The following is a 27226-nucleotide window of genomic DNA, read 5'->3' on the forward strand; positions in this document are numbered from 1 at the left end:
AGAATGGCAAATGTAAAAGCAAATGCATTGGGGAGACATTTGCTTTTCAAAAACCAAGGAAATTCAAACATCAAAAAATCTGCCAGTTTAAAAGACCAGAAGTTAAGGCTATTTCACATTGATCCAAACTTCACAAAGCCAGGAAAGCCAGGAATCTTTGCTGGTCCCAGGCATTCCATCGCCCCAATCTGGATTTGGGACTGAAAGACCCAGGAAAAGTGTGGTTACATGGAGGGTAAGTTGTAAGCAAGCACAATTTGTGACATTGCACAAGATCAGGACTGATGGGGCACATCACATAAGGCATCAGCCTTAGCTTCCAATTTCCTGGCTTTGTGGAGTTTGGAGTAATGTGAGATAGCCTTGGCTTCTGGTCTTTTAAACCGCCAGGTTTTTTGATGACTGAAGATACCATCTTATCTGCTAAACAGCCATCAAGGTAGTGAAGAAAGACTCATCTTTCTTTTACTGCAATGGCCTGTTCAACCAACACTATCATCCATCCCCCTATTCATCACCCTCTGGATGGCACCACCGAAGTCACCCCCATCACTCCCCTTTTTGTGCCACTGAATAACTGAAACTAATGCCAGATGGAATGTCCACCAAGACACAGCCACACAAAACAATAAAGAAGAAAAAGAAAGAAGATTCTGCAAAACATGGCCCCTCCAGGAAATTCCTGACTTGCGTGGCGGATAACTTCCTCCTACAGAAGGTAGAGGAAGGAACTAGAGGATTGGCTGTCCTGATCCTAACCAACAGAGATGACTTAGTGGATAAAGTAGCAGTTCCAGGAACTCTGGGGGAAAGCGACCATGTTGTACTTGAGTTCTTGGTTCTAAGGGAAGCAAAAGCCGAGTGTAGTCAAACGCGTACCTTGGATTTTAGGAAAGCTGATTTTAATAAACTCAGAACAATGATCAGGAAGGTCCCATGGCAAGCAACTCTAACAAGAAAAGGAGTCCAAGATGGGTGGGAACTTGTAAAAGAGGGAATTCTCAAGGCACAATCACAAACAATTCCAACAAGAAGAAAAGGCGGAAGACAACAGAAGAAGCCAATGCGGCTTCACAAAAAGCTAAGAGATGACCTGAAAACAAAAAAAAGGACACATATAGGAAGTGGAAAGAAGGCCAAGCAACAAAGGAAGAGTCCAGGCAGGTAGCACAGAATTGCAGGGATGGCGTCAGGAAGGCTAAAGCTGAAAACCAGCTGAGGTTAGCGAGGGATGCAAAAAGCAACAAAAAACAGCTACGTGCATCATAAAAGGTAGAGGAAAGAAATGGTGGTTCAGCTATTGAATAAGGATGGCAAAATGATAACAGATGACAAAGAAAAGGCAGAGGTGCTCAATTCCTACTTTGGCTCAGTCTTCTTCTCCCAAAAGAGGGTCTATGAGCCCCCTGGCAATGGCGAAGTACAGGCTGAAGGGGCAGGATTGCAGCTTGAGATCGATAGGCATATGGTCAAGGAACACCTAATGACTTGGAATGAGTTCAGATCTCTAGGGCCAGATGAACTGCATCCTGGAGTTATAAAGGAACTGGCAGAAGAACTCTCAGAACCGCTGTCTATTCTCTTTGAGAAATCCTGGAGGACGGGGGAAGTGCCAGATGACTGGAGGAGGGCTAATGTTGTCCCCATCTTCAAAAAGGGTGAAAAAGAGGAACCTGGGAACTACAGACCAATCAGTCTGACATCAATCCCTGGGAAAATCCTGGAGCAAATGATGAAGCAATCCATCTGTAAGCACTTTGAAAACAATGCAGTGATGATTCGAAGCCAACATGGATTTGTCAAGAACAAATCCTGCCAGACGAATCTGATCTCATTTTTTGATCAAGTCACCTCCCTTGTGGACCATGGGAATGCTGTAGATATCATATACCTCAACTTCAGCAAAGCTTTTGACAAAGTGCCCCATGATATCCTGATGAGCAAACTAGCTCAAAGTGGGCTACATGAAACAACGATCCGGTGGATCCACAGTTGGCTACAGAATCGGACTCAAAGAGTGCTTATCAATGGGACCTTCTCAAACTGGGGAGAGGTTAGGAGTGGGGTACCGCAGGGCTCAGTTCTGGGCCCAGTGCTCTTCAATATATTTATTAATGACTTGGCAGAGGAGGTGCAGGGAATGCTGATCAAATTTGCAGATGACACAAAATTGGGTGGAATAGCTAATACTTTGGAAGACAGAAACAAAATTCAAAGTGATCTGGATAGACTGGAGTGCTGGGCAGAAAACAACAGAATGACATTTAATAGGGACAAATGCCAAGTTCTGCATCTAGGAAAAAGAAACCAAATGCACAGTTACAAGATGGGGGATACGTGGCTCAACAACACTACAAGCGAGAAGGATCTTGGAATTGTTGTCGATCACAAGCTGAATATGAGCAAACAGTGTGATGTGGCTGCAAAAAAAAAAGCAAATGCTATTTTGGGCTGCATTAATAGAAGCATAGCTTCCAAATCCCAGGAAGTACTAGTTCCCCTCTACTCAGCGCTGGTTAGGCCTCATCTGGAGTACTGTGTCCAGTTCTGGGCACCACACTTGAAGAAGGATGCAGGCAAACTGGAGAGGGTTCAGAGGAGGGCAACAAAGATGATCAGGGGACTGGAAACAAAGCCCTATGAAGAGAGACTGAAAGAACTGGGCATGTTTAGCCGTGAGAAGAGAAGACTGAGGGGAGATATGATAGCGCTCTTCAAGTACTTGAAAGGCTGTCACAGAGAGGAAAGCCAGAATCTCTTCTTGATCATCCCAGAGTGCAGGACACGGAATAATGGGCTCAAGTTACAGGAAGCCAGATTCTGGTTGAACATCAGGAAAAACGTCCTAACTGTTAGAGCAATACGACAATGGCACCAATTCCCTAGAGAGATGGTGGGCTCTCCCACGCTGGAGGCGTTCAAGACGAGGCTGGACAGCCATCTGTCAGGGATGCTCTGACCTGGATTCCTGCATTGAGCAGGGGGTTGAACTCGATGGCCTTGTAGGCTCCTTCCAACCCTACTGTTCTATGATTCTATGATTCTATGTTATCAAAGGAAAGAAAAAGCCAAACTAAACAAATTAACACATGAGGGCTAACACTCACTCTCCTAGTTCCCCTCCTCCCCCCACAAGCAACACTCTTACCATGGCTAGGGCAGTCAGTTCCCAGAAAGAAGGGACCCCCAAGGCTACCTTCTCACTCCAGGTTTGACTAGGGATGTCAGAGAATTCTGCCACAGATCTTCTGCCCCCAAAATCCATGGCGGAACGAAGGCCCCCCCCCGCCACCGCCACCACAAAATGGGCCCGGAACAGAGCACCTACCTGCTGCCGTCCACGCTGATTTGCGAATGGCGGCCGCATCTGCGGCCGCCATTCGCTTCTTCCATATAGCTGTGATAAGCTACGTAAATATTTATGTAGCCTATCATGACTAACGCAGGGACACCATTTGCGTCCCTGTGGAAGCCGTGATAGGCTACGTAAGTATTTACGTAGCCTATCACAGCTTAACTAAGGGAACACAAATGGCAGCAGCTACGGCAGCCGCCATTTGCGTTCCCTTTTTTTTTTGCCGTTTTAGCCTACGTAAATATTTACGTAGGCTATTACAGCAAAAAAAAAAGGGGGGAACTCAAATGGCGGCCACTACGCCATAGCTGCTGCCATTTGCGTCCGCTGTTGGGGTTTTTGCCATGATTGGCTATGTAAATATTTGCGTAGCCTATCATGGCAAAATACAGGGACGCAAATGGCGGCGGCTATGGCAGCTGCCATTTGCGTCCCTGCAGGCTGCCCAGTGGCCGGATGTTCGGCTGTGGGCAGCCCCAGCCAGCGGCTCCATGAAATCTCCACGGAGCGGAGCCGGCCAGAGAGAATTTCGGAGGGAGAGACTGAGCGCCTCCCCCCCACCGCGAATGTCACCCTTCGAAAAGGTAAGTGACTTTCGTACATCCCTAGGTTTGACAATGCCAGTGTCTCCCTGAAACTGGGAACTTGCACACACAAAACCCAGAACCAACCCCTCCTCTCCCCAGGGCAGTACCAGGACAAGGAACTGGGTGCCCAGTTGGTGCCATGAGGAGATGAACCTCAGCCTTGGATAAATGTTTCCAACCCATGAAGTGCCTGCAAACACCCAGATGTCACACAATGCTCCAGACAAATTGTCTAACATTTGTTAGGCAAAGTCTAATGAGTGTTAGACAAATTCCTGGAGGAGAAGGCTATCAGTGGCTACCAGCCCTGCTGCTATGTGCTACCTCCAGTATCAGAGGCAGTGAGCCTAGGTACACCTGTTCCTGGGCAGCATGGGTGGGGCGGGGGGGCGGTGCTGCTGTACTGATCTCCTTCTTGTGGGCTTCCCATGGGCAGCTGGTTGGCCACTGTGTGAACAGAATGCTGGACCAGGCGAATCCTTAGTCTGATCCAGCAGGGCTCTTCTTCTGTTCTTATGTTCTCTAAGGCAGGACTTTCCTCACAAAGGTAACAAGAAATCAATCAAGGTTTATAATACAGTCACAGACCCATTCAAAGAACAAAGACACACCAAGTTTAACGTAAGATAAACTATACTATATGAACTGAAATAAATAACAAAGTGTTTTACATTCACCAAGATAAAAATATAATATGCTAAACTGAAATATCCAGACTATGATATATGATGCAATGGATTAAGATACATGAACTATAATTTATAGGATAAAAACATTAAAATATATGATACATATATAAGCTGGGGAAGAGACCACACAAATTAAATTTAGGCAGAGAGAATCCTTTTACATGCTTTTGTGGCAAAAAAGAAAAAGAAATCTGGTTACTGTTTCTCTCCCCCCCCCCCCACGTGCTAGCAAGTAAACCAGGGACTGAGAGCTAGAGACCACTGGATTCAACCAAAGAGAGGGTGGCTACCAAGTGAAGTCATGCTGCTGACACACATCTGGGCACACCACGAAGGGAACAGAATAAATTTGAAAGAATATATTTAACCTTGGGGTCAAGCCAAGTATCCCTATAGGAGCACCATATAAGAATTGTGCCAAAGCTTTGGCATTAAACACCCAAACAGCCGAAGGAATTATCTGCCCTCCCTTGGTGGGGGGAAAAAAAGAGTTATGACTTTAGTACTACTTAATAGGGATGTACGGATTCCCCACCATCCGTTCCAGTAGGGAATCCACCCGCTGGGGGGAGGCGATCTGTTCCCCTCCCCAAATCCTCCGGAATGGCTCTGCTCCACAAGGATTCCATGGAGCTGCCTGGCTTGAGGGCCACTTACCTGGGCAGCTGGAGCCATCCTCCTCCACGCCGATCGCCATTAAAAAAAAAAAAGCAATCGGCAGGATGTGCCCGTAGACTTATACATAAATAGAGCCGTGAATCTTGCATATAAGTCTATGTGTCCATAGGCTTATATGCGAAATTCACAGCTCTATTTTGCATATAAGTCAACATAAAAAGGTAAAGGTAATGGTGTCCCCAGCCAGTCCTGTCCGACTCTAGGGTGTGGTGCTCATCTCCATTTCTAAGCCGAAGAGCCAGCGCTGTCCGAAGACGCTTCCGTGGTCATGTAGCCGGCATGACTGAACACCAAGGTGTACGGAATGCTGTCACCTTTCCCGCCGAGGTGGTACCTATTTATCTACTTGCAATTTCTTGCTTTCACACTGCTAGGTTGGCAGGAGCTGGGACTGAAGACGGGAGCTCACTCCGTCACGCGGCACTCGGGTCTCGAACTGCTGTCCTGCCGACCTTCCGGTCTGCAGTTCAGCGTCTTAACCACTAAGCCACCGCGGGCCCTCATAAGTCTACATAGACTTATACAAAAGATTCACAGCTCTATTTTGCATATATGACACCTATTGAGCTAATACCTTGAAATTTGACAGCCATGATCCACGTGAGGAGGTCTACAATTGTGCCCAATTTGTAACTGATGCAATACAAATTTCCACAGGTACAGCAAGTTAAAAAGGTGCTGAAAATTAATTCATTTACCCATTTTACTCCAATTTTTGCTCAGGCATATTGTATATTTCTGTCAGAGTTTGGAGAAAGCTACTCATGTACTTTGTTCAGGCATCAGTAAGGCAATCCTTTGTTGTTTTGGTGAAGTTCTTAGAAGCAATTCATAAGTTAGTAAGGATTCCCCCCCCCCCCCATGAAAGGCTCTGTCCACTGCTAGCAAAGTTATCTCATGCATGTTAATTTCCCTTCCAAAGCTACAATGCTGCCATTACTCCCATGTTTTCAGAGGGATTCTGTGTTGCAGAGGATATCTACTGGGTTCTTTGTGCAATCCCTATTCCTGTAGTAATGGAATTTGAACTCCTAGGGTCAAACTACATATTACTACACAGATTGTGGCCCTAATATGTGTAGGGAGGGGGAGGGGTGCTTTATCCCATTGCCATCCCCTTCGGTACCAGTCTAGACTGTGGGACCTGGGCCTCAAATTTACATTGTAAAAAAGGAATCCAAGTGTAATGTAAATTGCAGGTTCAGCCCCCCGGATTCAAATCAGCACCACAGCACAGAGCAAAGCGTTTTCGCTCCATCCCCCCCGCCCATAATCAGATCTCTTTTGTTTACTCTTGAGTAAAAAGAAAAAGAAAAAAATAGCTATTCACTACATATGTCCCAGGGCACAGTCTGAAGGCACATGAGGCAGCCACCTTGCTGAAGCTACGCAGGTTTGGGTCGGGTCAGTGCTTGGAGGGGAGACCACCTGGGAGCCACATGTAGCCACCTTGAGTTCCATGATGGAAGAAAGGGGGGATATAAATGTAATGAATAAATAAATACATCTTTAAAGTAATATTTAGTTTGACCCACAGGGAATGGTGTGGGGGAGGGCAGTATAGAACCCACAGGTGTGGTAAGCAGAAGGATCAGGGCCTCACACTATCTTTAAGAAAACAGAGTCTCAGCACAAGTGCCCAAGTCCCTGCTCTGCCTTTCCATTTGGAGAACAGAGGGAACATTGGGGATTGGGGCTCTTGTGCTACTTTCTGGAGGCAGAAGTACAATGTGAAGGCCCCAATCCCTGCTGTTGTTTTCTGTGCGATGGGCAAATAATATGCAAGGATCAGTCCTCACGCTAGCGGTATTACAGTGACCGTGTAATCCACACTCTACATGATCGCACTGAAGAGTATTCCTACTCTGTGATTCAGATCATTCTGAGAATCTACCCTTGTTCAGTTGTTCTCGCATTTTAAACTTGCTTTGACATTTTTCACCACTGGCACATTCTTCATTACTAGGAAACACAGCCAGAGTCACCGCATCCTGTTATCAGCAGCACTACCACTCGCGGGTCGCGCCCCTCCCCTACGGCAACAGAAGGAGACTGTATCTTGTCTCAGAGAAGGGCGGAACAGCAGCTCCATTAGGGCAATCCTCCAGACTCAAGCAGAGCCACACGCCTGACTCCTTGCAAACACCTGTCCGGCAAGCCCCTCGCATCCTGGTTTTCCTTCATTCCTCTGAGCTGACACTTGCAGACTTGAGATCTTGCACCAAGGCAACAACCACACAGCACCAGCCAAGGAATGTTTTATGTTGATTTTCAACCCTCCTGTTTAAGCCAGGTGGGAGGGAAATTCTTAGCCAGTTTTACTCCGAGCATCTCTACACCAGCCTAAAATCCCGCATTTAAAATGAGGCTTTCTGCTTCCGTTTTAAATGCAGGATCACAACGGACGCCCTTTACATGTGCTTCCTCCCCTCCCCCTCCCCCTCCTTGTCCCCCTTATCTGCGTCTTTGCTATGTTTCATTGGTCCAGCTCCTCTTATTGTGGCTTTTCCTTTTTGACGGAGGGAACTCAAGTGTGGTAATCTGATACCTCATTATCTCCGATCTATTTAAAAATAGAATAAAGGTCATTGAGTGCAGGAGATGCCCTGGAGGTTCACAACGTCATCTAAAGGCCCCCCTCAGACTTCCATGAGTAACCAATCTCAATACCAGGATAAAAGCTCCATGTGAAGAAGTTGTTTGTTTAACCTTTTTACTGTTCTTAACACCTTTTAAATTTTTGAAACCCTGAAGCCCTCAATATTGTGTCAGAACTGAATTGGAAAGGAAAGGAAACTTTTGCCTCAAAAGAGAAAGACAGAGAACAGTCTGACAGGCCTATGGGACTGCTTTTGCCATCTCAGTGAGGCCCCTTTGTTTAAAACTATCAGCAGATCCTCCTGTCTGTCATCAGGATCTGTGATGACCAGAGAGGTTAACACAAAAGACCCATCTCATTCCTACCCCTCCTCTCACAGCAGGAAAGAGAAAGAAAAGCCATTCTTTTTTTTTCTTCTCTCCCTGATGGGTACATTGAAACGCATCTCCAAAATCTGATGGACCATCTTGAAGTGAGAACATGTTTTGCTTTATCCCTGAGAGGAGGGATAAAGGGGCACCCCCAAGTTCTAGGTGCTGGGAGGGTTCTTTGAATCTGGAAATGACCCTTTAATTTGTTGCTGAGAAGAGCAACTTCCACTTTTCCTTCACTCTACCTTCCCTTCTCATTCCAAAAGGAGCTCAACAGAGCTTCCAGGACTCACAATTCAGCAGATATGGAAAGGCAGATCTTTTCACTGACTGCTAATGCTTTCCTTCCATAAGCCAGTGAGCTCTCTCTCTCTCTCTCTCTCTCATTTTCCTCATATTCCATCTCCCCAAACCCTTGGCTTTGGAGATCCTTGTTGCTCATTTAAGCCCCGCCATCAACTTTCTTCCAGAACCTCTGCATTTGCTCTACTTCACCCACCTGCCAAACCAAATCTGTTTCTTTCACATTCAAACCATCCCAGGCTGGAGCTTCTTTCCCCAGTCCTTTCTTCCCCCTTCTCCATAACTATTCACACACACACACACATTATGCTAGAAAGGCTCTCATGCTCTCAGAGTTTGGACTGGCATTTCCTTTGCCATTCAAGGGTTGGCTTTTATTTGAAATGGTTCTCTTTAAAATGCCACACTTCCATCACCCTTTTTGAGAACACACACACACACACACAAACAAACACACACACCATGTTCTACATTTTTAACTTTTAACTTTCTTGGTGTTAATTTCTTTTAGATTATGATTCTAATTCCCCAGGTGTGTATGTGATTCTAATTCCCCGATACATGATTTTAATTCTTCTTTAATAAAACCAATAATTGCTTTCAAGGACCTTGTCTGGGGTCTCTGAATCCCTCACCTTTTGGGATGTCATGTTTCTCTATGCACCAAGAGATAAACACCAAAATATTCCCCCTTGTGTGTGCTTGCTTTATATCTACGTAATGTGCACATATCCATATAAATTAGAGTTAACACGATAACAAATATTTCTGAATCTGACAGTTCATAGATCCTTGGCCTTGGTGAGAGAATTAAAGACATTTCTGTCAATTAAAACCTGGAAATATGGCAGCCCTATTCAGGAAGAAAGGCCGGTGTAAATGAAGGGCACTATCATAGCACTTTTCCAACTCTCTCCTCCAGTCTTTTTCAACTATCTCCTCCAACCCAAGATGGGTCCCATTAATGGCTCCCAGACTCAATATCACAAGCACTGACATGGACAGAAGCCCATTTAAAACCAGCCAAGCATGCATAAAAACAGTTGGAGACCCCAACACTCTGGAGCATTCCAAAATAGCAGGTACAAAAAGCAAGAGATCTTGGCCATGAAGGCAAAGAAAGGGAAGTGAATGGTACCTTCTCTGTGTCATCTTTGGTGCTTGAAGAGCACAGTTGTTTTTGATGATCCCTCTGCTCTGGGTTTCACTCTTTCTTCCTGTATGGATGGCTGGCCTCTCTGTTCTGCTGACAGAAATAAACAGAGGAGGATTAGGTGCAGCACTCTCTCTCTCTCTCTCTCCCTCTTCTGATATGATCTATAGCTAGAAGCCAGTGAGCCTTCTAATAAGCTAGCTTGGTTCCTGAGATACGTTTTTGCCTATCTATTGGCTAACGGAGAGCTGCTAAGTCAAAGTGAAACTAGTAAATTCAACAGGAACTGCTTTTGATCTTTCACTGCTCTCAGAGAAGCACTGGAGACCTGTGGAAGGAGCCCGAGAAGGAGCCCCACACAACAGACAGACTCACAGGTTGGCATTTGGCTGGCTGGTTTTTCTTTTCTTGTGGCGATACAGTGCGTAGCCTCCTTGCAACGGTGAATCATGGGAACAGCCTGTGAGCTAAGTGAACCCCAGACAGGTCTTGGACCTGCTTGGTGGAGTGTCTGCCCATGCTGGGTCCCATGATCAGAAAGAGCATTGAGTGGCTGGACTCAACGGCACTTATAGATTCAACCACCACTCACCAGTGTAATGGCTCTGGGCACTGTCAGGAAGTAGCTACAACAAGGGCTGCAGTGGCTTGGCTCTGGGGACTGAATAGGGAACTCACAGAGGTTTTTGACTGAATTTTGGCTGTTCAGCTAAGCATTACAAAAGCCATGCTTCTAAGAAACAACCAGGTGGAGGTTCAAAGAACGAAGGGGACCCCAGGGGATACCCAGGGGGGTGTCTCCACAAGCAACTTACTTTGAGCTGGCTGCATTTGGACACTGTTAGGGATACATGACATCGTGGCCGTCTTGCAGCCCCTCTGGAGTTTTGTGCCAAAAAAATGGTTCTTCTGAGACTACTTTTAGTCTGATTGTTTTCCTTAATTCGGCTTGTCTGTGCTTCTGTTGTGGTGTGCACCACCCTCTGCATTTGCTCCAGCATGATAGCCCTGCCCAGGGGTGTATCTTTCACCTCACTGACCACAGTCAAGAGGTGTTTCCCTAATGTTTTCCCTGCTTGTGTTTCCCCAATGTTTCCACCACTTCAGGGCTGGCTGTCAGAGTTCTGCGCTACCTCATGGCATTTACTCCACCCTGCCTACCCCTAAACTCTGGTGGCCATCACCACAAAGCATAGGTGTGCTCAGGGCAGCCTCTAACTTCTTTTTAAAAAATTAAGTGTTAAACTGAAATAGTGCTTTTGTCGACAGTACCTACTGACACCTCCTTGACCCCGTCTCACTATCTCAGTATGTCACTGTCTCGCATTTGTCCAGCAATACCTATATTCCCTGTCTCACTACCTCACTTTGCCACTATTCGGGGCATTGCTGTTGCTAGACAAATGCATGACAGTGACCTAGTGACACTGAAAACCCCTTTGTAGGTGTGATTTTTTTTAACCTTCCTTTCTGGATGGGTGATTTCTTCCATGTCTCTATGCCTCTATCACGTCCTTGCTCTATCACGCAATTGTGATATTGTGCGATAGAGCACTTGCGTGATAGAGCAAATATGTGAGTGTGATAGAGGCATAGAGACATGGAAGAAATCACCCATCCAGAAAGGAAGGTTTTTAAAAAATCACACAGACAAAGGGGTTTTCAATGTCACTAGGTCACCATCACACATTTGTCTAGCAACAGCGATGCCCCCTACCTCTCACTATGTCACTGTTGTGCATTCGCACTCCCATGTGATAGTGACAATGTGAGATAGTGGTTTTAGAGGGGGAGAGGAAAAATTGGCAGAATCGGGCATAGCTTGGGGAAGGGGTCTCCTCAGAAGTAACTCCCATTGTGGTCAATGAGGCTAAGCTCCCACCCATTGCTTTATGGGAATATCAGGGGAAGGAAAAGGGAGAGCCTGGACAGGGTGGGGGGGAAGCTTCCTTATTGGTTGAGCAGCCCCTGCCAGTCTGATGACATTTACTCCAATCCCCCCCACCCCACCTGGAAGTATGTTCTATGAAGCGACTTATACTGGAGCAGTGCACTCGCTTGTGGAGCCGTGCGTGGACCAAAGTGCACCAAAGCCGATTCCGTGAAACAATCCAGGTAAGCCTCCCTTTGCTTCTCCTTCTCTTGTTGTGGAGACGGGGTCCAGGTGATAGTTTAACTGGCTAATCTTTGAAAAGAAGACACTTCAGTACTGGACCATGTTTCCTTTCAGGGCATTGAATGGGCAGTGCCAAAAAAAAAGAGGCAATTTGCCACCAAAATTCAGTAGCATGGTAACAGCAAATAAAGGTACACATCGTATTTTCAAATAAAATCACATTCCTGGAAGCCTCAGAATATTGGCAGCATGGCAGCAGGCAGGGGTGTGGTCCCCAGGGGGACAATGTGTCCTCAAGCTCTGGAAGATGCCCATTACTGCATTACTTTAGCATCCCTCTCCCAAAGCACTGGTATTGGAGAAGCCCTGGCAAAATCATTAACTGGAGCAATCAGTGAGGACTCTAAAGCGTTGACTTATCAGTCACAAAACTGCAACCCACACTTAATCCATCCTGCTGTGTTCACACGACACAACAACCCATAGCAGTGTTGTTCTATCATGGCTTGTCATGTTGTGTGAACCCAGTGACCATCTATGACATGATTCACAAGTAGGAACAAACCATGGTTTAATTAGCCATGGTTTGTTGAATCACAGGTTGTTGTTATATGTGAACCCAGGGTTGTTAACTATGGGTTGTTAACTATGAACAACCCACAAAGAGAAACCATGCTTTGTTGCTGGGTTGCAAACTGTTCATTGTTTAAACAATTAAATTGTGGGTTGCTCATTAGGTTACAGAGGCAACAGGCAAGAGCGGTAAAAAAAATATAGCCTCATTACATGTCAGTTCTGCAATGCTGCAAAAGTGGTTGGGCTATCAGGAGGGAGCGGGCAAAGGAGGAGGGAAACAAACAACCCAGGGACAAAGAAAACAAATAAACCATGGTTTGTTCAATAATCTGCCAGACAAACCCTGGATAGGGCAACAAACCATGGTTTAGATAAACCATGGGTTAGCATTATGCGTGAACTAGGGGTGTACGAACCCCACTTACCTGGGTCTGCTGGGGGGTCCACAGGGGGGAGGCAATCTAGTCCTCCCCCCGGAATCCTCCTCAGCTGGCTCCGCTCTGTGGCGAGTCCACAGAGCTGCTGGCCAGGGCCAGCTGCTGCAGGAGTTCCGGCCACAGCCGGTCTTCGTCCGCAAATAGCGTAGGGATGTATGAAAGTCACTTACCTTTTACGAAAGTTGATTTGCAGTGGGGGGGAGGCGTCCCATCCCTCCCCCCTGAAATTCTGGCCGGGGGGGAGGCGCCCCGTCCCTCCCCCCCAAAAAATTCTGGCCGGGGGGGAGGCGCCCCGTCCCTCCCGCCGCAAATCCTGGCCGGCTGGGTCTGCAAATGGCGGCGGCCATAGCCGCCGCCATTTGCGTCCCTGCAGTCAGCCGTGATAGGCTAAGTAAATGTTTATGTAGCCTATCACGGCTGAGTTAAAAAACAAACAAACGCATGTACGCAAATGGCGGCACCCATGGGCGCCACCATTTGCGTTCCTTATTTTGGCACATGTAGTCTACGTAAACATTTATGTAGACTACGGCGAAAATAAGGGGAACGCAAATAGTGTAGACGCTATGCTATTTGCATTCCCCTTCCCCTTATTTTCACCGTAGTCTACGTAAATGTTTATGTAGACTAGGTGTGCCAAAATAAGGAATGCAAAACGTACATTTGCGTACGTGCGGTGTTTTTTTGTTTTTTTTACTCAGCCGTGATAGGCTACGTAAAGATTTACGTAGCCTATCGCTTTTTTTTTTTAACTTGGAAATGGCAGAGGCAGCAGCCGGTCGGAAGACCGGCCGCCACAGCCGCCGAACTGCTGCTGGAGCCGCCGCCAGGGAGATTCGCCCAACATAAGTCCCATCCCGGGGGGGGCAGACCGTTTCGCCACCAATTTCGGGGGGCCGAATGTGCTGGCATTCGGCCTCCCCGAGATTCGTGGCAAATTTCTCTGACATCCCTAAAATAGCGTCCAGCGTAGCAGACGCCATTTGCGTCCTGCACTTTACCGTGATAGGCTACGTAAATCTTTACGTAGTCTATCACGTTAAAGAGCAGGGACACAAATGTCATAGTGGATGCCGGCGGCAGGGAGGACTTCAGAGCCGGCGGCAGGGAGGATCCACCAGCGAGGACTTCGCGGTGGAAGACAAGGTAGGAGATCCGATCCTCCACGGACTTCGGGGGGGGGGCAGATTCAATAGAATCTGGCCTCCTTGGGGTCCGTGGAGGATTTCTCCAACATCCCTAGCATGAACCAGGCCTATGCCATCGTCACCCTCACTAACAAAGCTTTGAGAGGTTCAGATTCAGTTTGGTCCACTGTGCAGGACCCCTGCTTTGATTTGAACATCTCCAGAATCTGTCTGAATCAGCGTGATTAAGGACCAGGCTGAGGATTTGGCTGAATCTGCTGCACACCTCTAATAGGAATGCTAGACCCCAACTACAAGTACAGAGGAGCCATCAGTGGCTGAACCTCAGTTCCATAATTCTGTTGCTAAATGCTTCCTTAAAGGCCTCATAAAAAGCTGAGCATAAACACCTCTTGGAGGAGGCAGAGTGACTCTTCAATTGTGAGATAGAGATGTGTTATGCATAGCTCTCTTTTGAGTGAACAGTAATGACTCCATGTTGAGACAAAGCTAACAAGCCAGGCATCGTCATCTCCAGCTTCAGCAAAGGTAGGAGAAAGGCACAGGAATGGGGTAGAAAGTGATCACATGACTAGATGCAGCAACTCAGTTTCTAAAAGACTTCCTAAAATGCACACTCCATGGCAAAGTTGGGGGGTGAAGAGAAAACTCACTGGAAAAGACCCTGATGCTGGGAAAGATTGAAAGAAAAGGCGAAGGGGACGGCAGAGGATGAGATGGCTGGATAGCATCATCAATGCAATGAATATGGACTTGAGCATGCTCTGCTCCGGGAGAGAGCGGAGGACAGGAAGGCCTGGCGTGCTATGGTCCATGGGGTCACAAAGAGTCGGACACGACTTAACGACTGAACAACAACAACAAAAATTGAGCAGAACATAAATGTGCTGAATATTTATTTTTATTTATTTATTATTAAATTTATTAATCGCCCATCTGGCTGGTCACCCAGCCACTCTGGGCGATGTACAACATACAATAAAAACAGTTTAAAACAATAAAATTCTACAATAAAAACATTTTCTAAAATACCCTAACCCACCCCAAATGCCTGCCTGAACAACAACGTTTTTAATGCATGACGGAAGCTCATTAAGGAGGCGGCATGACGGAGTTCCCTAGGGAGGGAGTTCCACAGAGTGGGGGCCACCACAGAAAAGGCCCTTTCCCTCGTCCCCACCAGTCTAGCTGTCCTGGCTGATGGGACAGAGAGAAGGCCATCCGAGGCTGATCTTGTTAAGCGGCCTGTCTGGTGCTGCTGGAGGCGCTCCTTAAGATAGGCTGGGCCGGAACCATATAGGGTTTTAAAGGTCAAAACCAACACCTTGAATTTGGCCTGGAAAACAACTGGTAACCAGTGCAACTCCTTCAGCACTGGAGTGATGTGATCTCGCCGGCGGCTGCCTTTAATCAGGCGAGCCGCCACGTTCTGTACCAGCTGCAGTTTCCGAACCGTCTTCAAGGGTAACCCCACGTAGAGCGCATTCCAGTAGTCTAAACGAGAGGAGACCAGGGCATGTACTACCGATGGGAGCAGATGGTCGGGAAGGAAGGGGCGCAGCCGCCGTATCAGATGGAGTTGATACAGCGCTGTCCAGCTCAGAGCTGACACCTGAGCCTCCATGGACAGCTGGGAGTCCAAAATGACCCCCAGGCTGCGGACCTGGTCTTTCAAGGGTAGCCGTACCCCATTCAACACCAGGTCAACATCCCCCAGCCTCCTCTTGTCTCCCACCAAAAGTACCTCGGTCTTGTCAGGGTTCAGCTTCAGCCTATTCCTCCCCATCCAGCCACTCACCGTCTCCAGACATTTGGACAGGGATTCTACGGCCAACCTTGGTGAAGATTTAAATGAGAGGCAGAGCTGCGTGTCATCCGCATATTGATGACACTGCACCCCAAACCTCCTGATGATAGCCCCCAGCAGCTTCACATAGATGTTAAATATCATCGGGGAGAGGATGGAACCCTGTGGCACCCCACAAGTAAGTGGCCACGGGTCCGAAACCTCCTCTCCCAGTGCTACCCTCTGGTACCTGCCGGAGAGGAAGGACCGGAACCACCGCAATACGGTGTCCCCAATGCCCAACCCCTCCATGCGGTCCAGGAGGATACCGTGGTCAACGGTATCGAAAGCTGCTGAGAGGTCGAGGAGAACAAGGAAGGAGCATTCACCCCTATCCAGAGCCCTCCTCATATCATCTACCAAGGCGACGAAGGCCGTTTCTGTCCCATGCCCAGGCCTGAAGCCCGACTGAAATGGGTCTAGATAATCAATTTCTTCCAAGTGTGCCTTCAACTGCACCGCCACCACCCGCTCAATCACCTTGCCCCAAAATGGCAGATTTGAGACTGGGCGAAAGTTGTTCAAAACTTGAGGATCCAAGGAGGGCTTCTTTAAGAGTGGTCTTATCACTGCCTCCTTGAGGGCTGATGGCATCACTCCCTCCTCAAAGGAGGTGTTCACCACCGCCTTGATCCCCTCACCCAGTCTCTCTCTGCAGCTCATAATGAGCCAAGATGGGCAAGCGTCAAGTAAGCGGGTGGTCGGCCGTACCGATGAAAGCACCTTGTCCACTTCATCAGGAGGAAGAAGCTGGAACCAATCCCACAAAACCGGTTTGCCACAGGCCGCCTCTTGCTCACTAACTGTATCCACAGCGTGCAGAGTAACACACCAAATCTGATCAATTTTATCTGCAAAGTGCCTTGCCAAGGCCTCACAGGAGGCCTTAGAATGCTCCAGTGGTTCCGGAGCCACAGGACCAACCAGGCTCCGGACCACTTTGAACAGCCTCCTGGGACAGCACTCTGCAGACGCGATGGAGGCGGCATAATATTCCTTTTTTGCTGCCTTCACTGCCACGTGATAGGCTGAAGATACAATACCAAGAGTGACAGCTGGTAAAGTACCTGGTCAACAACTTGCATTGGGCTCCCATTGCTACACTCCAGCCTTGGTGTGTGTCATTCAGACAGCCATTAATGTGAAAGGACAACTTTTGTTAACAGGAGTGAGGAGGCCCAAGTAAGTCTTTTGTTTCCAGCAAGTACAGCCATCATCTCCAAGCCCCCTCTTTTGTTATATGGGATGAAGGGCCAGCTCAGTATTTGGCTTTCTTCACATGGAGCTTTTATCCTGCAATTGAGATGGCTCTCTCACGGAAGTCTGCGGGCTTTTTAGATGACACCATGAACCTCCAGGGCGTCTCCTGCACTAAATGCCCTTTGTTCCATTTTTAAATAGATAGCAGATAATGAGCTATCAAATTATCCCATTGTGTTCCACTTCAGTTCCCTCCATGTAAAGAGGAAAAGTGGCAACAAGAGGGGCAAGATCAATGTAAGATTTGGAAGACTCAGATATGGGGAGAAGGAGGGGAAGGGGGAGGGGGGAAAGGAAGCATTTGAAAACAGGAGTCATTGTGATCCTGCATTTAAAATGGAAGCAGAAAGCTTCTCCCATTTTAAATGCAGGATTTTAGGCTGGTGTAGAGATGCTCTCAGTCACATAGCAAGTAGTACCATTTCCAGTACTTGGAGCATGGTCTGGTTCATCCAAGTTGTGATGTCTCTGAACTGTATAAAACCCCTCATGTTTGGGCAGTGAGAGTCCCCCCCCCAAAGGCATGGGACCCTGCTGCTGAAATCACTAGGTGCTTCACCCCCCAGGGGTAAGGTGCCATGCTGTTGCTGAAATCACTCAAGTTTCTCCTCCCAGAAGAAAGGCTCCATGCTGAAATCATTGAAGGACCAGCCTCCTTCCCACTGAAATCACGACACTCCTCGCTTGCCAGAGCAAGGTGCTATCCTTAGGTGTCTTGCCTCCCATAGTCAAGGCTTCCTGTTTTGCTTCCTCTCATTTGAGACCTGGAGTTGCAACGTTTGCTAGTTCTTGTCTTCAACAAAGGGCTTCAGCCCAGGGAAAGATATATTGCTCTTGGAGGTTCTTAGTACAAATGATAGCCTCCACTCCTTCTTTCCCCTCTTTGTGTGTGTGTGTGTGTGCTTCGAGCCTTGGGGAGATTTCTTCCCACAGTATCAAAAACTACTTTTAAGCCTGGAGAACACCTTTGTCCAGAATGCAGCTAACTTCCCCATCAAGGCATAACCTGGTGAAGGCTGGAGCATCCCCAGTTGGTGCAACTGTTAACAAATCCATTTGCTCAGCTAATTCCCCCAATGTCAGCTTGTGCATTTGAATCTCTGTGTAAACCTCAATAAATGTGACATCATAGCATCATCCTCTTCGATTCTCTCTAAGCGTGGATCTCTTTGGGTGGGAATCACCTACTTAGCCAGAGATGTTCAATTTGCCAATGTGTAAAAATGTCTTATGAGCGGGTGTGTGGGTCTTGTTGGAACATGTGTGAGGTTGTACATGGGTCTTATGAGAGCACGTCACGTAGCATATGATTTCTCACTGATTGTGTGGGTGGTGGGGGCAGTTAAGGCAATTCTTCTGTAAACCAGAATTGCTTCTTTTTCTGTCTAGGTAAGGGAAATTGTGTGCGGCAACATTTTGTGAGGCATATTTCTCCAGCTCATCAGGAAGGCATCTCTTTAGTTGATTCTCTGCTTCATTTTGTTTTGTGTCTTTTACATCTAGAAATCCTGAATAATGGCTTTGTCTTATCCTAGTTGTGAGAATATGGATGAAAGTAGCAGAGGTGAGGCCTTTATCAAGCTAACTGAACTGTGTCAACTCAAACCAACCTTATTTTATAGCAAAATTAAAGTTGTGTACATTGTTCTGTATTATTTATTTACCTACTATAAATAATAGTAGGTATTGTGTATTGTAACCTTGTAGGCACCTTCCAACCCTACTGTTCTATGACTATTCTATGACACTATCGATTTCTTGTGAAAGACACATGACTGTGTGGAGGGGAGGAGGAGAGGCTGGTATATTGCTGCGGGCCCGGAGGGGTGTGAAGACCCCCAGTGCACACCTAGCTCTCTCTTGGGCATCCCTTTGGCCACTCTGGGCAGGCGGGCACCTGCCATGGCCCCTCAAGCTCACAGACAGATAAGCTTGGCTGGTCTGGAGCTGCTCTACCACTGGCTGGCAACGGGGTTCCTGGTAGCAAACCTGAGGCTAATGGTCATGAGCCTGCAGAAGCTGAGGCAGGATCCTCACAGATGCCGTCCCGCCCCGGAGCCCAATTCACCTGACACGTCTTCCTCCCACACCACCATGCCAGTCCAACAGTGCAGGCAGCGCTCAGGAGAGAGGCCACAGAAACTAGGAGAAGCACTTACCTTTAGGCCAGGGGTGGGGGGGGGTCCTTAAGGAGGCATACTCTTCTGATGGAAGGCGTGGGCACATAGACTTATACACAAAAAGCACTGTGAATTGACCATAGACTCTAGTTCACAGAGCTATTTTGAGTATATGGGCAAGTGCTGCCGATCACCATTTTTTAAAAAACATGGCGGTCGACACAGAGACGAACAGGCCTGGGTAAGTTGTGGGCTGCTCCTCGAGCATAGAGGGGGTGCTCGACTGCAGCCCGGAGGGCCAGAGAGTGGAGGGAAAGCTCAGGGGCACCCAGAGAACCCAAGCTGGGATGGGTTCTCACATCCTTAGTTCCTGCTGCTGATAGGTCAGAACAATACTGACCGCATTGAGTTGACCTTGTGTGGCAGTGTCTTACATTCTCTTACTTATTAGTATTATTATTTCTTGTAGAACCTGAACTGAGGATCGCTCTTGTTGGCAAAACTGGAGCTGGGAAAAGTGCCACAGGAAACACCATTCTGGGGGATAACAAATTTAAGACTTCTGGGCCATCCTTTTCAGTGACAATACAGTGTAAAAGAGAGCATACTAAAATAGATGGTAGGAAAATTGTGGTTGTTGATACTCCTGGGTTTTATGACAATGGTGTTCCAGAAGACAAGATTAGCAAAGAAGTTAAAACATGTGTGAAGTACAGCTACCCAGGTCCACATGCCATTATACAAGTCATTCAGCTGGGTGATTTCAGCCAGCAGGTTGATAAATTAATCAAAACCATTTTCAGCTTTAAAGTAAATGATTACATGATCATTTTGTTCACCCACAAAGATGAGCTAGGTAAGAAACCTCTCCAGGAGTTCTTGTTGGAGGGAGATAACGAAATTCAGAATATTATTGCTCAATGTGGCGGCCGGTTCCTCACTTTCAGCAACGGGGCTGAAGGCCAGGAAAGGGAGGAGCAGGTTGCCGAACTGCTTCGTATGATCGATGGCCTGGTGGAAAGGAACAGAGAGGCTCTATATTATGCTGAACAAATGCTAGAGAAGGATCAGGAACAGATGGAGGAAGAATTGTTCAAGAAGTTCAAAGAAGAAATGTTTAAGCAGAACATAGCAATGGCTGAGAACTACAAAGAAATGTTCGAGGAGCGGAAGCGTCATGAGTCCAAAAAATGCAACATACTCTAATAGTTGCATGAAAGACCCTCCAATTCAAGTCCCTAAAAGAAGAAGAAATGAATGTTGTTGTAGAGCAGTAGAGTCTAATTTGACTGGAAATTTCCAACCAAGGGTTTAGTTGACTTCGAGTCCAACTAGATATGAGTGCATCTCTCATGTTGTTGCTAAAAGCAGCCAGGGGGAGGGGTGGATGATTTGGATCAGGGCCATGGCACATCAGGTGGTTTAAGCCTTTCTCCCCCACCCCATATACCAACTGCCAAATACAAATCATTTCCTCCTACTTATTATTCTCAGAGGGAAACATGTACAGGCACCCTATTGTGTTTATACTTCCCCTCTGCAGCTAATAGCAGCATTGAAGGATTCTCTGGGTTGCAGCAATGGGGTTCAACTTCCTCTCCTCTCCATGTTTCACCACACTGATCCAGATTGCTCCCTCCTTCCCATGGCTTCAAAATATGAACAAAATCTAACATGCATTCACATGTCTCAGATGTCACATCTAGTTGGGACCTCAGTACACGCGCGCGCGCGCCCACACACACACACTTTATTGACTCCCTGGCCCACAATATCCAGCTTTTAAGGTTCTCAATTCTGCCCAACCTTGACTCTTCCGTCTCCAGGCCTGCATTCCTTCCATCCAAACATACCCAGAGTCTCTTGGATGGTCAGCATTGTATCTTTGCCCTTCACCTTGAGCTTTTTAGAATATTCCTTGACAGCAACTCTGAGGTGCTTGCATGGGAAGCAGGTGGCTGTTGGCCAGTTTTAGCCTATTAAGCATGTAAAATTGCTTGGGTGGGTCCAGGGAGTGATAACTGCTTCCCTATGGGAAGGGGTGGTCCCTGCTGTCCTTAAGGAGGCAGTAGTACGGCCACTCCTGAAGAAGCCGGCTCTGGAACCAATGATGTTAGACAACTACCACCCAATTGCAACTACCCCTTTTCTAGGGAAGGTACTTGAGGGGGTCATGGCAGAGCAACTGCAAGCACTCTTGGAGGGTACTGATTATCTAGACCCATTCCAGTCCGGTTTTCGATCTGGTTATGGGACTGAATCAGCCTTGGCTGTCCCGATGGATGACCTTTATTGAGAGAGGGACAGGGGGAGTACAACCCTATTAATTCTGCTCCATCTTGCATCGACTTTTGATACTGACTCTGTGGGATGGGTATCGGAGGCACTGGATTACACTACAGTGGTTCCAGTCCTACCTACAGGGCTGATTTCAAAGAGTAACATTGGGTGACTATTCCTCAGCCCCTTGGCAATTGATCTATGGGGTGCCACAGGGCACCATTTTGTTCCCAATGTTGTTTAACATCTATATTAAGCTGCTGGGAGCAGGCATTAGTGCTTTGGAGCCAAGTGTCACCAGCATGCTGATGAATGCAGCTCTGTCTCCCTGTGACATCTGAATCAGGAGAGGCTGTGCAAGTCCTGGATCAGTGTCTAAGCTCAGTAATGGGCTGGATGAGGGCCAATAAACTGAAGCTGAATCCTGGCAAAATGGAAGCCCTGCGGATGAGTGGTTCCTGAGTCCAGGAGACAGGCTCATTGCCTGTCCTAGATGGGGTTGCACTCCCTCTGAAAGATCAGGTTTGTAGTCTGGGAGTACTCCAAGATCCATCCTTGTCACTGGAGGCCCAAGTGGCCGCTGTGGCTCGGAGAACTCTCCACCATGACAACAACCTAATCAATACTTCAATTTCCCAACAGTACAATATTCTGCCCCTTCATGGATCACTGCCTTGTTGTGGCGAAGGGGCTTGCGTAACTCAATGAAGCCATAAGCTATGCCGTGCAGGGCCACCCAAGACGGACAGGTCATGGCAGAGAATTCTGACAAAATGTGGTCCACTGGAGAAGGAAATGGCAACCCACTCCAGTATTCTTGCCAAGAAAACCCCATGGAACGTATCACAAGGCTAAAAGATATGACGCCCGAAGATGAGCCCCTCAGGTCGGAAGGTGTCCAATATGCTACTGGGGAAGAGCAGAGGGTATTTCCAAGTAGCGCCAGAAAGAGTGAAGCGGCTGGGCCAAAGCCGAAAGGACACTCAGCTGTGGATGTGTCTGGTGGTGAAAAGAAAATCCGATGCTGTAAAGAACAATATTGTTTAGGAACCTGGAATGTCAGATCAATGAATCAAGGTAAGCTGGAGGTGGTCAAACATGAGATGGCAAGATTGAACATCGACATCTTGGGAATCAGCGAACTCAAATGGACAGGCATGGGCGAATTTAATTCAGGTGACTATCATATCTACTATTGTGGGCAAGAATCCCTTAGAAGAAATGGAGTAGCACTCATAGTCAACAAAAGGGTGGGAAAAGCAGTACTGGGGTACAATCTTAAAAATGATAGAATGATCTCAGTACGAATCCAAGGCAAACCATTCCACATCACAGTAATTCAAGTCTATGCCCCAACCACTGAGGCCGAAGAAGCTGAGGTTGATCGGTTCTATGAAGACCTACAACACCTTCTAGAACTAACACCAAAAAAAGATGTCCTCTTCATCATAGGGGATTGGAATGCTAAAGTAGGAAGTCAAGAAATCACCGGGATAACAGGCAGGCATGGCCTTGGTGTCCAAAATGAAGCAGGACAAAAGCTAATAGAGTTTTGCCAAGAGAACATGCTGATCATAGCAAACACTCTTTTCCAACAGCACAAGAGGCGACTCTACACATGGACGTCACCAGATGGTCAATATCGAAATCAGATTGATTATCTCCTTTGCAGCCAAAGATGGAGAAGCTCCATACAGTCAGTAAAAACAAGACCTGGAGCTGACTGTGGCTCAGATCATGAGCTGCTTCTTGCAAAATTTCGGCTGAAATTGAAGAACGTCGGGAAAACCACTAAACCGTTCAGGTATGACCTAAATCATATCCCTGATGAATATACACTGGAGGTGAGGAATAGATTTCAGGGATTAGACCTGATAGAGTGCCTGAGGAACTATGGACGGAGGTCCGTAACATTGTTCAGGAGGCAGCAACGAAATCCATCCCAAAGAAAAAGAAATGATGCAAGAAAGCAAAGTGGCTGTCTGATGAGGCTTTACAAGTAGCTGAGGAAAGAAGGGAAGCGAAAAGCAAGGGAGAAAGGGGAAGATATAACCAACTGAATGCAGAGTTCCAGAGAATAGCAAGGAGAGACAAGAAGGCCTTCTTAAATGAACAATGCAAAGAAATCGAGGAAAACAACAGAATGGGAAAGTCTAGAGATCTCTTCAAGAAAATTGGAGATCTCAAGGGAACGTTTTGTGCAAAGACGGGCATGATAAAGGACAAAGAAGGCAGGGACCTAACAGAAGCAGATGAGATTAAGAAGAGGTGGCAAGAATACACAGAAGAACTATACAGGAAAGATCTGAATGTCCCTGATAGCCATGATAGTGCGGTCACTGAACTTGAGCCGGACATCCTCGAGAGTGAAGTCAAGTGGGCCTTAGGAAGCATTAGTAACAACAAAGCTAGCGGAGATGACAGTATTCCAGCCGAGCTATTTAAAATCCTAAAAGATGATGCTGTTAAAGTGCTGCATTCAATATGCCAACAAATCTGGAACACTCAACAGTGGCCGCAAGACTGGAAAAGGTCAGTTTACATTCCAATTCCAAAGAAGGGCAACGCCAAAGAGTGTTCAAACTACCGCACAATTGCGCTCATTTCACATGCCAGCAAGGTGATGCTCAAAATCCTACAAGCTAGGCTTCAGCAGTATGCGAACCGAGAACTACCGGAAGTACAAGCTGGGTTTCGAAGAGGCAGAGGAACTAGAGATCAAATCGCCAACATTGGCTGCATCATGGAGAAAGCAAGAGAATTCCAGAAAAACGTCTATTTCTGCTTCATTGACTACGCTAAAGCCTTTGATTGTGTGGATCACAACAAACTGTGGCAAATTCTTAAAGTGATGGGAGTACCAGACCACCTTACCTGTCTCCTGAGAAACCTGTACGAGGGTCAAGAAGCAACAGTAAGAACCAGACATGGAACAACCGAGTGGTTCAAAATTGGGAAAGGAGTACGACAAGGCTGCATATTGTCACCCTGCTTATTTAACTTATATGCAGAGTACATCATGAGAAATGCCGGGTTGGATGAATCAGAGGTCGGAATTAAGATTGCTGGGAGAATTATCAACAACCTCCGATATGCAGACGATACCACCCTAATGGCAGAAAGCGAAGAGGATCTCAAGAGCCTTTTGTTGAGGGTGAAAGAGGAGAGTGCAAAAGCTGGTTTGAAACTCAACATTAAAAAAACAAAGATCATGGCATCTGGCCCCATCACTTCCTGGCATATAGAAGGGGAAGAAATGGAAGCAGTGACAGATGTTACTTTCTTGGGCTCCAAGATAACTGCAGACGGTGACTGTAGCCATGAAATTAAAAAACGCTTGCTCCTTGGGAGGAAAGCTATGGCCAACCTAGACAGCATAGTAAGAAGCAGAGACATCACCTTGCCGACAAAGGTCCGTCTAATCAAAGCTATGGTTTTCCCAGTAGTAATGTATGGCTGTGAGAGCTGGACTATAAGGAAGGCTGAGCGCCGAAGAATTGATGCTTTCGAACTGTGGTGCTGGAGAAGACTCTTACGAGTGCCCTGGACTGCAAGGAGGTCAAATCAGTCCATCCTAAAGGAAATCAACCCTGAGTGCTCATTGGAAGGACAGATAATGAAGCTGAAGCTCCAATATTTTGGCCACCTAATGCGAAGAGAAAACTCCCTGGAAAAGACCCTGATGCTGGGAAAGACTGAAGGCAAAAGGAGAAGGGGACGGCAGAGGATGAGATGGCTAGATAGCATCACAGATGCAATGAATATGAACTTGAGCACGCTCCGGGAGAGAGCGCAGGACAGGAAGGCCTGGCGTGCTATGGTCCATGGGGTCACGAAGAGTCGGACACGAATGAACGACTGAACAACAACAATATTCGGATGAGGACACCACAATAACAAAGAGAGAAGAAAAAAGAAAAGGGGAAAAGGGAAAAAGGAGGAAGAAAGGAAGTGAAGAAAAAAGAAGAAAGTCCCCTCCCCTTCCCTCCTGCTCCCCCTCTCCCTCCCCCTTAAAGAATTGAGTTAAAGAATTGAGGGGCTTATCTTCCGGCATCATACCTTTTAGCCTTGTGATATGTTCCATGGGGTTTTCTTGGCAGGAATACTGGAGTGGGTTGCCATTTCCTTCTCCAGTGGACCACGTTTTGTCAGAACTCTCCGCCATGACCTGTCCGTCTTGGGTGGCCCTGCACGGCATAGCTTATGGCTTCACTGAGTTACGCAAGCCCCTTCGCCACAACAAGGCAGTGATCCATGAAGGGGATCAGTACTAGTGTACAATGCCCTAAACAACCTGGAACCAGGACACCTGAGAGAGCACCTTCTCCCTTACCAACCTACCTTGGCACTTAGGTCACTGGAGGGCTTGCTCCTGGGGCTTCCGCATGGACATATGGCCGGGTTGGAGTCCATCAGGAAGAGAGCCTTCAGTGTAGTCACCCCGTTCTTGTGGAATTCTTTGGAGGTCAGGCAGGCACCAGCATTGTCTTGGTTTCAGCACCTTCTGAGTTTTATTCTTTTACCTTGTTGCTCACCACTCCAAAATCTTTGATGTGGAGTGATATATAAATATTGTAAATAAATAAAAACATAAACAAAAACACAGGCCATCTTCAAAAGATTGCACTTTCTACAGCCATGAATGATCAGCTGGCTGCTCAAAAACGGGACTGAAGAGGTTCCCTTATATCTGCTGACTCCGTCCAACTCTCTGCTGGACTAGCCGAGTTCCCCACTAGATGCCAGAGGACACCCTCTTCCTCCTTTTCTTCGTGATGCCCTGGTCTTACTGAGTGCACGTACAGTTTAACCGATGCTAGAATGTTTTGATTTCTGCAATGCTTCTGTTCAATCCATTAATCCTAATAAATGCTCTCCTTGTTAAAGATACAGAGATCTCTATTTTTTTTTTAAAAAAAAAACAACTTAGGTGCAGTGTTCTTCTGAGCATGAGCTGAGTGCCTGCCCCTCTACGAAGGTTCAGAACTGGGTGAGATGAAAAGGCTGTCAAGCTCTGCCACAAGGCAAAGCTACCCATATTCCACACTCAGATGCAATACACAGCAAGAGGCTACACATCTACATGGATACCCTTCTTTCTTTATTGGTGCTTCATTTACTGAAGAGTTGCACCCGAAAGGAAAGGAAAGCTCAGCATTCTGAAACTGAGTATTGCTTTACCTTTAGGGTGCAATCCTATGCATCCTTAGTTGGGAAAGAAGCCCCACAACCCCCAGCATTCCCCAGCCAACCATGCTGGCTGGGGAATGGTAGATGTTGTAGGGCCTTTTTCTGTCTGAACATGCATAGGATTGCACCATCAGTGTGTTTGCCCGCAGGATGGACATCATTTCACTCTGATTCCCATTTCACAGGAAGGAAACAGAGGAGGGGAGAACTTCTCAGCCAAGTCTCCACCCCATGCCACTGAGTTTGCCTCATCTGAAGTGAACTCTGTTGGTGTTGGCTGGAGCTGGTGGATTGATGTGCTCCTTTGGGAGGATCCTACCCCAAGGCCAAGACTGGCTGAGGGATCTACCTCCAGGTCGAGGAATCCTGCTCTTTCGCACAGGTGAATGAGACGACTCTTTGGGGTCCCATTCCACTCTGCGGGTCTGTTGCTTCACCAGACTCAGATTTTCAGGATTATAAGAACATCACAGCAAACAGAACATGCAGGGAAGGCTGCAGCAAACACCTGACCAGTG

At 47.1% G+C, this 27226-nt stretch overlaps 3 protein-coding genes across 8 annotated transcripts in view; 2 read left to right on the top strand and 1 right to left on the bottom strand.

Moving 5' to 3' along the window:
- The window catches only part of LOC146345362 (uncharacterized), a 66206-nt gene extending 56315 nt beyond the window's left edge, over positions 1-9891 (bottom strand). For all 5 annotated transcript variants that reach the window (XR_014792530.1, XM_084860026.1, XM_084860024.1 and 2 more), the window contains exon 1: positions 9721-9891. The gene's annotated coding sequence lies outside the window, so the exon portion shown is untranslated. The remainder of the gene's footprint in view (positions 1-9720) is intronic.
- Positions 9892-10022: 131 nt separating this feature from the next.
- Positions 10023-26465, top strand: LOC146345363 (GTPase IMAP family member 7-like). 2 transcript variants are annotated; one of them, XR_014792538.1, is made up of 4 exons: positions 10023-10112; positions 18622-18682; positions 19708-22159; positions 25767-26465. XR_014792538.1 is itself a non-coding variant. In XM_084860147.1 (3 exons), the coding sequence occupies exons 2-3, from the start codon at positions 18634-18636 to the stop codon at positions 20442-20444; spliced, it is 786 nt and encodes a 261-aa protein (XP_084716273.1). In that variant the 5' UTR covers positions 10023-10112; positions 18622-18633; the 3' UTR covers positions 20445-26465. The 2 variants fall into 2 exon arrangements, 1 of the variants encoding a protein (XP_084716273.1); XM_084860147.1 differs by having other exon boundaries at positions 19708-26465.
- The window catches only part of LOC146345364 (GTPase IMAP family member 8-like), a 59230-nt gene continuing 42115 nt past the window's right edge, over positions 10112-27226 (top strand). The window contains exon 1 of the mRNA XM_084860103.1: positions 10112-11850. The gene's annotated coding sequence lies outside the window, so the exon portion shown is untranslated. The remainder of the gene's footprint in view (positions 11851-27226) is intronic.

The sequence above is a fragment of the Heloderma suspectum genome, chromosome 5 (assembly GCF_057233095.1).
Source record: "Heloderma suspectum isolate Gila_16-S chromosome 5, 16-S_ref, whole genome shotgun sequence".
NCBI classification, from domain to species: domain Eukaryota; kingdom Metazoa; phylum Chordata; class Lepidosauria; order Squamata; family Helodermatidae; genus Heloderma; species Heloderma suspectum.